The sequence below is a fragment of the Taudactylus pleione genome, unplaced genomic scaffold, assembly GCF_031769625.1.
Source record: "Taudactylus pleione unplaced genomic scaffold, aTauple2 ptg000434l, whole genome shotgun sequence".
NCBI lineage: Eukaryota > Metazoa > Chordata > Amphibia > Anura > Myobatrachidae > Taudactylus > Taudactylus pleione.
The window spans coordinates 3,593,110-3,608,624 of record NW_028284836.1 but is presented as its reverse complement, the minus strand read 5'-3'; the positions used below and the strand labels follow the sequence as shown (position 1 = coordinate 3,608,624).

At 45.3% G+C, this 15,515-nt stretch overlaps 1 protein-coding gene across 1 annotated transcript in view; it reads right to left on the bottom strand.

Moving 5' to 3' along the window:
- The window catches only part of ELP3 (elongator acetyltransferase complex subunit 3), a 145,993-nt gene that overhangs the window by 63,386 nt on the left and 67,092 nt on the right, over nt 1-15,515 (bottom strand). The window contains exon 8 of the mRNA XM_088447560.1: nt 4,107-4,268. Within this exon, the coding sequence (XP_088303686.1) occupies nt 4,107-4,268 (162 nt within the window). The remainder of the gene's footprint in view (nt 1-4,106; nt 4,269-15,515) is intronic.

The window sequence follows — 15,515 nt, the reverse complement described above, 5'->3', positions numbered from 1 at the left end:
TTTTTGATATGTAACCCCTCTCAAATTCTCACTTTCCAGGGGTTGCAGAAGACCTCCACCCCATCCTCAACTTCATTGTGGTATGCAGCTCCAGCATGTCAGCTACGCAGAACGCAACTCTGCGGGGGCGCCTGCTGCCTACATAGAGATGCAAAGTCCAGGAGGAATATTACTGTGCACAAACCAATGGAACTCAATAGTAGCAGTGAGTGCGACCCCACCAGGCCACATTTAGGTATTGCACAACAGACATAAAATACATACATAGTTTATATACTACATTACAATGTTTAACACAGTTAGGACAAGATGGAAAGGACCGTGGGGTGCCCCAGTAGGTTAAACTCACATTTTAAAAAAAGGTCCTGACACCCCCCCTCTCATCACATGCAGCAAGTGCACTACAAAGCCCAGATCTCCCTGTGTGGAGCAGTATTAGTGAAATGAGATGGAGACGGAGAGAGCTCATTGCTAGGAAGAGTATAAGTTAGGCTGTGGGCCCCATGTTACTTTCACTCCGCAAAACAACTCAAGTTTTATACAGCTCAAATCATATTGGACCAGTTACTAAGTTACTAAGAACATCACTAGCACATGTTATGAATGAATAGGCTGCATTCACTGGAATACTAGTCCTACCCACTTACCAGCTTATGTCACCTCCACCCCTCCTGCTCAGTCCCCCGGTCCCATCATATCTGTTCAAAGCCATTTTACCATTTTTTTATGCTTATTCCACCACTAGGTGGCTCTGCTGCACAGGAGTACCAGTGCAGGATTTATTTTGCTTGGCATACACGTCGTTCTATATTCAGAACATGAAGATTCTGTGTGCAAAATGGCTCGTGACCAAGGAGAGACCCTGACGAGAGCCGAGGCACAGGTGGCCAGGCGTTGGCTTTATTTCCTGAGCTGTCCTGGAAATACTGCGGTTAGTGTACGATTTGGATTTCCCTGCGTTACAGAACCTTTAATTCCGTTACCGCTGCGCCGATTACCAGCAGTTTCACTTAAGGTAAATAACAGGATATAAATGAAACAAAAACTACAACTGCTTTTGTGAGATAGTATCTATCCCGTGCTCAGCAGCAGGAGATCAAACACGGCAGAACAAGGATGATTTCTCCTTCCTATGCAGGGTACACACACGCGGTTACTGCCAGGGACAGGGAACGGCCTGTCAGCGGCGTCTGCTTGTGACAAGGACACGCAGTAATATAATGGAGGTCAAGGAAAGCAAGGATTACAAGTCTCACAGCTGAACGGTTTATTGATTGCGCTGATGTGGCGGCTCAGCAGGGCGGTTATCTCCCATCTCTTCCCACCCACCCACTCACTCACTCCGTACTGACTTAGAAGCTGCTTTCTCAAAGCTTTACACGTTACACGGAACTCTCAGGACTGTGTGTGCGGCAGAATCTCCACGAGGGGGGGGGGGGGGGGGGAGCAGCCTCTAACATTGCAGAACTCACGCAGAATTTACACCTCTACAGAATACACAGCACCTGGGAAAATAAACCAAATCAAACGCTCCTAATGGGAACGCTCAATTTATCATCAGATAATCACAGAGACATGCTTCACTGGCAATGTCTATGTCCAAGGCCCGGGAAACAGAATCAAACAGGTTATCCCCCAGCCCATTAAAGGACCCCCAGCCTGAGGTTGGTGCGTGTCGTATCCCTGCTGATCTCACAAACAGGAAGCCTAATAAAACCCCCAGGGCTGTGAATGAATTGTGTGTGAGCATACAGTATATATAGTCGACAGGGGGCAATTTTTGGAAAACTGTTACAAAAGAAATACAGTAGCGTTGCCCATAGCAGTTTAGAAAATAATCCTGGGCGTCACGGGCAACAACACAAATTTATTTCATTACTTTTATCTTTCTATCTCAGTGTTTCAGCCATGTGTTAATAACATCCTTATACCAGTGACGGGAAACTGGAGACCCTCCCAGCCCTCACCTGCAGCCCCCCCAGAGCTCCTTACCACAATGCAGCCATATTTGGTTATTACAGTAACGCTTGCTCAAAATCCCTGCTGATAGGTTATTGCAGATAGACGTCTCCTACTTTAATTAAATGTATTAATCTAACTTATTACCCCAATTAAGGGTAATGTGCGGCCATTATGAAGGTTAGTGGGCCGCCCGATGTGTCAGGTGTACAGAGCGTATCAATGCAAATACGCTCTGTAAATGCTACAGATGGGCACTTAGAAAACCAACCAATGAAAGTCACTGGAAAATCGCAGTGAAGCGCATCTTCTGTTGCTGTCGGTGTTTAGAAAACTGCAAACTTCATAAAGTAAAAAAAAAAGGGGAAAATTATCAATTTCTTTGTAAATCAGCGAATACTGGAAATAAGAGTCAGCTTACAAATGCAAATAAATGGGTTTCTGTCAACGGGAAGGGGGTTTAACGCCAATTAACGAGAGTACCAACGTTGTGCTCCGTACAAATCTAGAAGCTTACCCAGTGGGTCACTTTAATGCACTCTGAGAAAAGTTCAGCTCGGGCCAAACAGCTGACGTGGCTCCATACTCCTGATTTTCTTATTAGGATGATCATATAGATTTTTTGCAATCGGTAATTAATTATACAGAGAACCGTATATATCTCCTTAGCTGTTTTTCTGTATGATTCACAGCCAGGAGCGGCGAGGAACATGCGATCACTTGCCCTCACATCCAGCCTGGCAGGAAAACTTTATAATACATTAGACTGGCCTCTTCCACTGTATTGTCCATTCAATAGAAACCCCTATAGCCGCCACCTAGGAACATAGAGACATATAAGAACAGTCCCGGTACTAGAGCCCGCAGAACCACACAGGCCCTAACACGATGCGCTGCCAGAGGAATGATGACAAGGTAGCCGCGTAGGATGCTATTCGGGTCTGAGGCGGGCACATAGCAGAGGAACAGAACCTGCGTAACACCTTCCACTGGTCCTCACTTCCGGGATTTCATCTACATTCCGAAACCTCCGAGGGTTCCTCTCGCGCCAGTTACACAAGCGCCCAAGGCAGACACGCGCAGGATTCTCTAATCAGTATGCGTCTCGCCGGCTTCTAACGGGATTGTCTGATTCACCAAATATGGTCTATACCGATATACAGGATCAGACAAATGTAATGCTAATGTATTACCTTCCTCAGATATCCCAGGAACATATACTATACAGTGTTCTCAGGTGCGGGAAATAGAACAAAGATGATCATAAAGCAATTAGGTGCATGAGATACTCCGTGCCGCCTGTGACGGGGAGATACTAGTTCACAAAAGTTATTTTTTAGGAAGCGTTAATGTGAAAAGTCGATGGTAAGAATCTGCACATACATAGGAACGGACATAGGAGCCGATTCAGACCCGCTCGCTAGGATGCGATCGTTCGTAGCTGGGCGATATTTGCAATCTGCATATGCATCGCAATGCGCGTGCGTGAACCTCTGCGACAGATCGGGAAGGGCTCGCTCGCCCAGCATAGACAGCCCAGCTGAATAAGTGACAGGAGAGGCTGTTTGTGGGTGGTAACAGGGGCAGGCTACTAGGAACGGGGGAGTGTAGGTGCGGACGCAGGCGTGCCTGAGTGTTTCAACGCCATTTCAGAGGCGTGCATAATTAACAGGCAGCGTCATAGCACACGTCACCTGGTTGTATTTCACACTGAAGTGATCGCAGTGCTTGCGGCCAGGTATAGTCAACCTCGAGAGCTGCTATCGCATCCGATGGTGCTCGATGTACCAATGTTTTCATTCACCTCCAGGAGATGACGTGCGCATACACAAAGTGATCACACGCCAAGACATAGTGGGCGTGCTTATGCCTTGCCGTGCGATCGCCTGCCTTGCTGGGCGTGCGCTAGATTTGCATACGCTGAGAGCGAGCGATAGAATCTAGCGAGCGGGTCTGAATGAGCTCCATAGTCCCCACATGATTACATGGAATGTTCTAATGGTGATGACCCAGTGATTTGCTGTGAAACAAGATGCAATCAGGCAGGGCTTTGCCAGGCGACTGGGCATAGCGTCAGACCAGCGGCAATCACCGTGCGGAGGAATGAGCACAAATATCACCGCAGGATACTGGAGGGCGGCACTTACCGGTTGGTATCCCTGGCCACATCTTCATACACGCTCTGCACACCGATTTCCAGCCTGGTACAGCCGTACGCCAGCATGTCACTGAGGTGCCGCTTCAGGCAGTAATCCGGCCTGGTCTCTATAGTAATCCCCACACACTTTGTGTTACTCCGTTCAGAGTACCTGAGGGGGCAAAGGACAAAAAGACATGAGGGGGGGTCTCTGACATTCTCTAACGTACAATAAGGAGTACGGGGAGTGTGATGTCACTGAGCCAAGGCTGCTATATTATACATGGGCGGAACTACCATAGGTGCCAGGGGTGCAACTGCTATGGGGCCAAGAGCGGAGGGGGACCCATCTTTCTAGTCAAAGTTACATGTGTTATATACATTTTTCACCATTGGGGGGGTACATAGGGTCCCTTACACACTTTTGCTATGGGGCCTTCACGTACCTAGTTACGCCCCTGATATTATATACTCTGTTACACCACAACTCCCATCTCTGACAGATGCTTATATATATATATATATATATATATAAAAACTATGGTTTGGTGACACAAAAAAGCAAATGATCAATGTTTTAGGAGCAATGCACAGCACGCACCCCACAGACACATGCCATTCACCTCGCTAAAAGGGCGGTCACAGAATGAGCGCAGTCACACAGTCTATGTAGTAGGTTAGTGTGCGATTGGATGGTGATGTCACAGAATGAGTGCAGTCACACAGTCTATGTAGCAGGTTAGTGTGTGATTGGATGGTGATGTCACAGAGTGAGCACAGTGCAGTCACACAGTCTATGTAGCAGGTTAGTGTGTGATTGGATGGTGATGTCACAGAGTGAGCACAGTGCAGTCACACAGTCTATGTAGCAGGTTAGTGTGTGATTGGATGGTGATGTCACAGAGTGAGCACAGTGCAGTCACACAGTCTATGTAGCAGGTTAGTGTGTGATTGGATGGTGATGTCACAGAGTGAGCACAGTGCAGTCACACAGTCTATGTAGCATGTTAGTGTGTGATTGGATGATGATGTCACAGAGTGAGCACAGTGCAGTCACACAGTCTATGTAGCAGGTTAGTGTGTGATTGGATGGTGATGTCACAGAGTGAGCACAGTGCAGTCACACAGTCTATGTAGCAGGTTAGTGTGTGATTGGATGGTGATGTCACAGAGTGAGCACAGTGCAGTCACACAGTCTATGTAGCAGGTTAGTGTGTGATTGGATGGTGATGTCACAGAGTGAGCACAGTGCAGTCACACAGTCTATGTAGCATGTTAGTGTGTGATTGGATGGTGATGTCACAGAGTGAGCACAGTGCAGTCACACAGTCTATGTAGCATGTTAGTGTGTGATTGGATGGTGATGTCACAGAGTGAGCACAGTGCAGTCACACAGTCTATGTAGCAGGTTAGTGTGTGATTGGATGGTGATGTCACAGAGTGAGCACAGTGCAGTCACACAGTCTATGTAGCAGGTTAGTGTGTGATTGGATGGTGATGTCACAGAGTGAGCACAGTGCAGTCACACAGTCTATGTAGCAGGTTAGTGTGTGATTGGATGATGATGTCACAGAGTGAGCACAGTGCAGTCACACAGTCTATGTAGCAGGTTAGTGTGTGATTGGATGGTGATGTCACAGAGTGAGCACAGTGCAGTCACACAGTCTATGTAGCAGGTTAGTGTGTGATTGGATGGTGATGTCACAGAGTGAGCACAGTGCAGTCACACAGTCTATGTAGCAGGTTAGTGTGTGATTGGATGGTGATGTCACAGAGTGAGCACAGTGCAGTCACACAGTCTATGTAGCAGGTTAGTGTGTGATTGGATGGTGATGTCACAGAGTGAGCACAGTGCAGTCACACAGTCTATGTAGCAGGTTAGTGTGTGATTGGATGGTGATGTCACAGAGTGAGCACAGTGCAGTCACACAGTCTATGTAGCATGTTAGTGTGTGATTGGATGGTGATGTCACAGAGTGAGCACAGTGCAGTCACACAGTCTATGTAGCAGGTTAGTGTGTGATTGGATGGTGATGTCACAGAGTGAGCACAGTGCAGTCACACAGTCTATGTAGCAGGTTAGTGTGTGATTGGATGGTGATGTCACAGAGTGAGCACAGTGCAGTCACACAGTCTATGTAGCAGGTTAGTGTGTGATTGGATGATGATGTCACAGAGTGAGCACAGTGCAGTCACACAGTCTATGTAGCAGGTTAGTGTGTGATTGGATGGTGATGTCACAGAGTGAGCACAGTGCAGTCACACAGTCTATGTAGCAGGTTAGTGTGTGATTGGATGGTGATGTCACAGAGTGAGCACAGTGCAGTCACACAGTCTATGTAGCAGGTTAGTGTGTGATTGGATGGTGATGTCACAGAGTGAGCACCGTGCAGTCACACAGTCTATGTAGCAGGTTAGTGTGTGATTGGATGGTGATGTCACAGAGTGAGCACAGTGCAGTCACACAGTCTATGTAGCAGGTTAGTGTGTGATTGGATGGTGATGTCACAGAGTGAGCACAGTGCAGTCACACAGTCTATGTAGCAGGTTAGTGTGTGATTGGATGGTGATGTCACAGAGTGAGCACAGTACAGTCACACAGTCTATGTAGCAGGTTAGTGTGTGATTGGATGATGATGTCACAGAGTGAGCACAGTGCAGTCACACAGTCTATGTAGCAGGTTAGTGTGTGATTGGATGGTGATGTCACAGAGTGAGCACAGTGCAGTCACACAGTCTATGTAGCAGGTTAGTGTGTGATTGGATGGTGATGTCACAGAGTGAGCACAGTGCAGTCACACAGTCTATGTAGCAGGTTAGTGTGTGATTGGATGATGATGTCAGAGTGAGCACAGTGCAGTCACACAGTCTATGTAGCAGGTTAGTATGTGATTTATTCTATAAAATATGAGAAATATATATTTATAGGTAACTCAACAACCCTCCCCATGGCAGAAATACATAAGCATACTTTGTGTACCGTGTTACCAATAGAATATGGTCTTGGTTATATTTTAACTGAGAAAAAAGAAAATAAGAAATGCAAAAAAAAATGTATACAGTGGATGTGTGTGTATATATATATATATATATAAATATATATATATATATATATATATATATATATATATAACGCCAGAAGAATACACTTAAGCAATGCAAGAAACATCTATTAGTACATTAAAACACACGCCTGTATCCACTCAGCAGGCACTATATTACGTACACCCTTCTAGTGCTAGCAGTAGCCAGTATTAGCCCTGCATGCAAACAATACATGTATTTTCCCCTCTTGTATTGCAGGATGGCTTGTCCCAGATACAGTAACTGGCTTTTTTTTTTGCTTTCCTCCCATCTCAGAATCAGCCCTTGGCGCATCATCCTGGTGGAGGTAGCCATTGGAGGAGGGGAAGACTGTGGCCATAAACGGCTGCACATGGTCAACAGCAATACGCAGATTGAGACTGTTACATATTCTCCAGACTGCGCACATCTATATAATAAGCAAAAAAGTGCGCCTGTCTGTCCTTAATGCAAGCACAGAATTTTGGTCCTAGCTCCACCAAATTGGCAGGGTGGTGTAGTCTGACCAGGATTAGGTTTTGCCTAGGTTTGAACTTCACAATGTCACACAATCCCTAAAAATGGGGACACTCATAAATTACACAGGTTCTGGGGCTGGCTCAAGTGGAAATAGGCAGTCTGCCAAAAACCTGTGTGAAAGCTATGAAAGTATCTATTTAACCTCACAGTCTGAGCAAGTGTCAAACTTTATGACTCATGCAAGTTCTTATTAAATACACAGTTATGGTGCATAGACACAGACAGATTTGTCAGATCATCAATTTTGTTGAACGATAACGATGAATGATTTTATCAAATTATGAACGATTTCTGACATTAATTAAAAAGAATGAAATCATCCAAATCTTACTGCAAACACAGTCGATGTCAGATATCGTTATCCGACATGCGGGAACACGCATCGTTAGTCGATGCATGCCCAACATGTCACAGATCTGAACGATTGATCAATATTTACAATCGATATCGCTCAGATCTTTAAGAAAATCTGACAGTGTGTATGCAGCATTAGTCATTTTTAAAGTGACCATAAACTGTGCCTTGCAAAAGTATTCACCCCCTTGGCTTTTTCCCTTTTGTTAAATTACAGGTTGTAATGTATTTATTTTTTTATCTGAATTTTATGTGATGGATCTGCACAAAATAGTCTAATTTGGTGAAGTGAAATGAGAAAAATATATTTAAAAAAAAAAAGCTTTATAAAATTCTGAAAATTGGCATGTGCATATGTAATCACCCCCTTTGCTATGAAACCCCTCAAAAGTTCTGGTGCAACCAATTACCTTCAGAAGTCACATAATTAGTGAAATGAAGTCCACCTGTGTGACATCTAAGTGTCACATGATCGGTCAGTATAGACACACCTTTTCTGAAAGGCCTCAGAGGCTGCAACACCACTAAGCAAGAGGCATCACACCATGAAGACCAAGGAGCTCTCCAAACAATGAAAAATAAAGTGTGGGAGGTCTGATTATGACGATTATCCGTTTAGTCGACATCGACTTTCGGACACTTTATGGATCATAGAACACCACGCTTCTCTTTCTCTGACCGCTTCCTTCAGGTCATTTATGGGCATGTTCGTGTCAGCCTTTATTGTGTCCAGCCAACGAGTTCTTTGGCGTCCTCTTCTTCTGGACCCGCTGACGAATCCAAGCATTAGCGCTGTCTCTAGGGAATTAGCCCGCATGACATGTCCAAAATACGAGAGTCGTTGTTTGGTGATCTTGCCTTCTAATGATATTTTTGCTTTGACCCGCTCTAGGACTGCCTTGCTCGTATTCATTGCTGTCCATGGTATGCGCAGCATTCGCCTCCAGCACCACAATTCAAAAGCGTTGATTCTCTTGCGATCTGCCTTCTTGAGTGTCCAGGTTTCGCATGCATACATAGAGATCGGAAAAAAAATTGCATTGACCAACCGTGCTTTTGTTGCACTGCTGATATCGTTGCTCTTCCACATCTTCGTCATTCCTAGCATAGCATTGCGGCCAAGTGCAATTCGTCACTTTATTTCAGTAGATGATTCTCCACTGCGATCAATCTTAGAACCCAGAAAGAGGAAGTCTCGTACCGATTCGACTTCCTCATTATCAATTGCAATATGGACTGCATCGTCACTTGCCGTAGTCATTATCTTTGTTTTCTTGATGTTGAGGTACAGTCCCATGCTTTCGCTTTCTTCTTTGACTCTTCTGACCAGATATTCTAGGTCTTTTCTACTTTCAGCAAGCAGAGTCGTGTCATCGGCATATCGTAGATTGTTGATGTTCCTACCTCCGATTTTTACTCCAATTGTAGACTGGTCCAAACTGCATCTTCTCATGATCATTTCGGCGTAAAGATTAAATAAAGCTGGCGAGAGAATACAGCCTTGTCGAACACCTTTTCTGATCTTGAACCAATCCGTGTTGCCAAAAGCTGTCCTGACTGTGGCTTCTTGACTCATGTAGAGCGATCGCATCAGTTTCTCCAGGTGCTCCGGAATGCCCATCTGCCGTAAACATTTCCATAGCTTGTCGTGATCAACGCAATCGAATGCTTTGCTGTAGTCAATGAAGCAAATGTACACGTCCTTTTGATACTCTCGTGTCTTTTCCATAATCCATCGCAAGTTTGTGATTTGATCTCTGGTTCCCCGACCCCTGTGAAATCCAACCTGCGTGTCTGGGAGCTCCTTCTCTACAAAGTAGGCCATGCGTCTTTGAATAATCTTCAGCAATATTTTGCTTGCGTGCGATATGAGTGCAATAGTCCGATAGTTTCCACATTCCTGTGCATCACCCTTTTTTGGAAGCGGGACAAAGACTGATCTAGTCCAATCTTTGGGCCATGAGTTCATTCTCCATATCTGCTGGCAAAGTGCTGTTAGTGTTGAGAGAGGTACCCACTTGAGTAATTCGGCTTGTAAACAGTCGACGCCTGGGGCTTTCCTGTTTGGTAGTGGTTTTAAAGCCCAGGCAACCTCCTCCTCTAGAACATCTGGTTCATACTCACTTGGGTTTTCATGGATGATGGGCTGATTTGGTCGATTGCCTGCATATAATTCCATTGTGTATTCCTTCCACCTGTGCTTGATCTGGTCTTCATTCAGTAGGATTTTACCATTCCGGTCTTTGATGGTCATTGCTTTGAGTGACGTAAATGGTGCGCGTGCCTGCTTCACAAAGGCGAACAGTTCACGAATGTGGCCTTGCTTGTTTGACTCTTCCAATTTTGTGCACTGTTCATTCCAGTAACGTTCCTTATCTCGTATCGCTTCTCTCTGAAATTCCGCATTTAGCAATTTGAATTCGATACTATTGCCAGAGGCCTTGGCTGTTCGACTCTTTCTTGAAATTTCAATCGACGCATTGCGATTTCTTTGCTGGATCTTTGTACGGAAATTTTTTTTTCAATTCATCCATTATCATTGCTTTAATTTCTTCCCACCGATTGTCTGGGTCTTTTCCAGTTGTACTCAGCAGTTCGAATCGGTTTTTTACCTCTATTCCATATTGGGCTGGAATATTGTTGGAAACAAAACGTTGCCTTGTAGGCGTCCTTTTGATGGAGTTTCATTTTAGCGACGAGTAGCTGATGGTCATTCCGCACCTGGGAGTGTTTTAACTGCTTGTATTGAGCTCTTCCATTGTTGTTGGCAGAGAAAGTAGTCGATCTGATTGCGATGTTGACTGTTAGGAGATGTCCATGTGTATAAGCGGCGTTTAGGCTGTTCAAACCACGTGTTCATGATCAGTAGCCGATTTTCTTGACAGAACTGAACCAGTCGGTCCACGGCCTCATTCCGTTCTCCTAACCAGAATCTGCAAGCGACCAGTGGCTTTTCTCCTTCGCCTACTTTTGCATTGAAATCTCCAGCAATAAAGATGATGCCTACAGCAAGAATTTGGTCGACTGCTTTTTGGAGGTCTGCATAAAATTGTTCAATATCCTCTTCTATTGCATCTGAAGTGGGCGCATAAACCTGCAACAGTGTGATAATACGGGGTTTCCCGTAGAAACGAACGGACATGATTCTGTCGTTGATTGCACTGAACCCCTGAACGGACTTTTCTTTTACATGATGACAGCTACTCCATTACGTCTGATGTTCTCGTTACTGGAGTAGTAAACTGCATAATCATCGCTGTTAAAGTATCCACTGCCAATCCAGTGAAGTTCGCTGACGCCAAGGATATCGATATTTAGACGTTCCATCTCCCTTTTAACGATATTCAGTTTGCCCGTGTTCATGCCACCAACGTTCCATGTTCCGATGTTGTGAGCCTTAGTAAAACGCAGATGACTTCTTTCGCTTGAAACTGCATCAGCATAACGAAGTCCTGACGGCTTTATCCGATCCACATCATAAATGCTCGAGTTACAAGGTCGCTGTTGCTCTTCCCTGGTAGCATATCAAGTGCCTTCTGGCCCAAGGGGCCCACCTTCCAGCACCATATTCAAAAGCGATTGTTTGTGATCCAGTGGGAGGTCTAGCTAACCACAAAAGGACTCTATAGTGAGAGCACTCAAAGTAGCATGTTGTCACCCATTAATTAGATTGCATGAAAAAAAAAAAAAAAAAAGTACAAATAGACTCACAAAATTACATATAATGAATTCTAGACAATTTTGGACAAAGTAGTACAAAATTACAGTGTAATGAAGAAATTCACTGTAGTTGTCTATGTCCTGTTATGTTGAAGTATTACAAAAATACATAGATACATCACTAACACAAAGGTTAAAAATATTAATGTAAAAAACACCAGGTTGAAATAATGAGTCAATGGTTTGTCTATGAGTAAGACATAAAATGATCACCGTCACTAGTTGATTTACAATACAGAACAGAAAATATGGAGTAAAGCGTAAAAAAGTTGGGTGCATCCAATTATGCAGCTAGACTCTGCTGAACACAGCAGAGACTGGTGTATCTGTGCATGTGACCACAATAAGCCGTACACTCCATAGAGCTGGGCTTTATGGAAGAGTGGCCAGAAAAAAGCCATTACTTAGTGATAAAACTAAGACGACACGATTTGAGTTTGCCAAAAGGCATGTGGGCGACTCCCCAAATGTATGGAGGAAGGTGCTCTGGCCAGATAAGACTAAAATTTAACTTTTCGGCCACCAAGGAAAACGCTCCGTCTGGCGCAAACCCAACACATCCCATCACCCCAAGAACACCATCCCCACAGTGACACATGGTGGTGGCAGCATCATGCTGTGGAGATGTTTTTCAGCAGCAGGGACTGGGAAACTGATTTGAGCCGAGGGAAAGATGGATGGTGCTAAATACAGGGATATTCTTGAGCAAAACCTGTTTCAGTCTGCCTGTGATTTGAGACTGGGACGGAGGTTCACCTTCCCGCAGGACAATGACCCGAAGCATACTGCTAAAGCAACACTCCAGTGGTTTAAGGGGAAACATTTAAATGTGTTGGAATGGCCTAGTCACAGCCCAGATCTCACTCCAATTGAGAATCTGTGGTCAGACTTGAAGATTGCTGTTCACAAGCGAAAAACCATCCAACATGAAGGAGCTGGAACAGTTTTGCCTTGAGGAATGGGCAAAAATCCCAGGGGCATGATGTGGCAAGCTCATAGAGACGAAACCAAAGCGACTTGCAGCTGTAATTGCTGAAAAAGGTGGCTCGACAAAGTACTGACTTTAGGGGGGTGAAGAGTTATACACACTGAAGTTTTCTGTTATGTTGTCCTAAATGGTGTTTGATTCACAATATAAAAAAACCACAACGTCACATTTGTAGGCATGTTCTGTGAATGAAATGATGCACACCTTCACACAATCCATTTTAATTCCAGGTTGTGAGGCAACAAAACATGAAATATGCAAAGGGGGGGTGAATACTTTTGCATGGCACTGGATATTAGTCAGCCCTCTGTGTTTGCATGAAAGGGCGTAACTAGACCTTTTGGGGGCCACAGAGGCAGCTCGGGCACCATAGCAGCCGCACCCCTTACACCCACGGTAGTTACGCCATTGCTTGCATGCATGTTAGCAAACAGTGGGGTCCCTTCAGGATGAATAGAATGGGGTTATAGGCGAGAACAACGTAAACAAATAAAGGCTGCAGGTGTACCTCAGGGTCCCGTCTTCAACCTGGGGAATGCCGGTTATCCCAGCTAGTCTTTAATAATGGCAATGGTGATTAATATTACTTTGGAGAATTTGGCCAGGGACCTAACGTGATGGGCGATGTAGATACAGCGCATACTCTTGGGCGTGATGGCGTCGGACATATTGCCACTGAAGGAGTTGCTCTATTTAAATTAACATTTTTTTATTTCTCATACAAGAAAAATTCCCATCCTGCAAATATTTATTTGGATTGAACGGAAGTGTTGCGGGGAACAGGTGATCCGTAACGTATGTATAATATTCCGAACGTTTGTCCAGCATGAGATACAGCTCTGCTCATGTGTGACAAATGGCATCGCGCCTGGCAGCCCAGCTCCGGCACAAACCGCTCGCTCATACAAGAACTAATTATGCCGAATTATTTGCAGAGATTAAAGGAGGATCAGCGGCAAGAGGTGAGACTCCAGCAAGTAACCCTTCAAAATCTGTACTCGAAAATGCAGATTCCAGTCTTGTGGGGGTCCGGTCTCTACCCCATCCCACTTGTAGCTGCCATCTTCCTTATCCTACTCCCACCATGAAACTTTCTTACACAGCCATGGACAAAAGCTTTGTGAATGACACAAGTGTTGGTTTGCACAAAGTTTGCTGCTTCAGTTTTTTTAGACCTTTTTGTCAGATGTTACTATGGTATACTGACGTAACATTTATTGACAATTACATGAAGTTTATACAAAGAGTCAATATTTGTAGTGTTGACCCTTCGTTTCAAGACCTCTGCAATTCGCCCTGGCATGCTGTCAATCAACTTCTGGTCCACATACTGCCTGATGGCCGCCCATTCTTACCTAATCAATGCTTGGGAGTTTGTCAGAATTTGTGGGGTTTTTTTGTCCACCCGCCTCTTGAGGATGGACCACAAGTTCTCAATGGGATTAAGGTCTGAGGAGTTTCCTGTCCATGGACCCAAAATGTTGAAGTTTTGTTCCCCGAGCCACTTAGTTATCACTTTTGCCTTATGCCAAGGTGAACCATCATGCTGGAAAAGGCATTGTTCCTCACCAAACTGTTCTTGGATGGTTGGGAGAAGATGCTCTTGGAGGATGTTTTGGTACCATTCTTTATTCATGGCTGTGTTCTTAGGCAAAATTGTGAGTGAGCCCACACCCTTGGCTGAGAAACAACCCCACACATGAATGGTCTCAGGATGCTTTACTGTTAGCGTGACACAGGACTGATGGTAGCGCTCACCTTTCCTTCTCCGGACAAGCGTTTTTCCAGATGCCCCAAGATTCATCAGAGAAAATAACTTTACCACAGTGCTCAGCAGTCCAATCCCTGAACCTTTTTCAGAATATCAGTCTGTCCCTGATGTTTTTCCTGGAGAGAAGTGGCTTCTTTGCTGCCCTTCTTGGCACCAGGCCATCCTCCAAAAGTCTTCGTCTCACTGTGTGTGAAGATGCACTCACACCTGCCTGCTGCCATTCCTGAGCAAGCTCTGCACTGGTGGTGCCCCGATCCCGCAGCTGAATCAAATTTAAGAGACGGTCCTGGTGCTTGTCGGACGTTCTTAGGTGCCCTGAAGCCTTCTGCACAACTATTGAACCTCTCTCCTTGAAGTTCTTCATGATCTGATAAATGGTTAATTTAGGTGCAATCTTACTAGCAGCAATATCCCTGCCTGTGAAACCCTTTTTGTGTAAAGCAATGATGAATGCACGCGTTTCCTTGCAGGTAACCATGGTTAACAGAGGAAGAACAATCCTCCACTCTCCTTTTAAAGCTTCCAGTCTGTTATTCTAACTCAATCAGCATGACAGAGTGATCTCCAGCCTTGTCCTCGTCAACACTCTCACCTGTGTTAATGAGAGAATCACTGACATGATGTCAGCTGGTCCTTTTGCGGCAGGACTGAAATGCAGTGGACATGTTGTTGTTTTGGGGATTAAGGGCCTGATTCAGACCCGCTTGCGAGCGCTGAGCGCACACAAGCAGGTCGATGTTGCCCAAGTGCGCATGCGCACGACGGAGGTGGCTCCATCGTGCGCATGCGCGAGACCCGAATAACGACGGCCAAGCCGTAGTTATGGGTCTGTCTCGCACAAGGGGTGTGCTGTCGATGGTGAGTGACAGCACGCCCCCTTTGGTGGGCGTGCCGGGGGCGTGGCTGCCCAGCCGGAGGCGGTCCCATGGGAACGCCTACCGTCTGGAGCCGGCCCCACTGACATCACAAGTGATGTCAGTGGG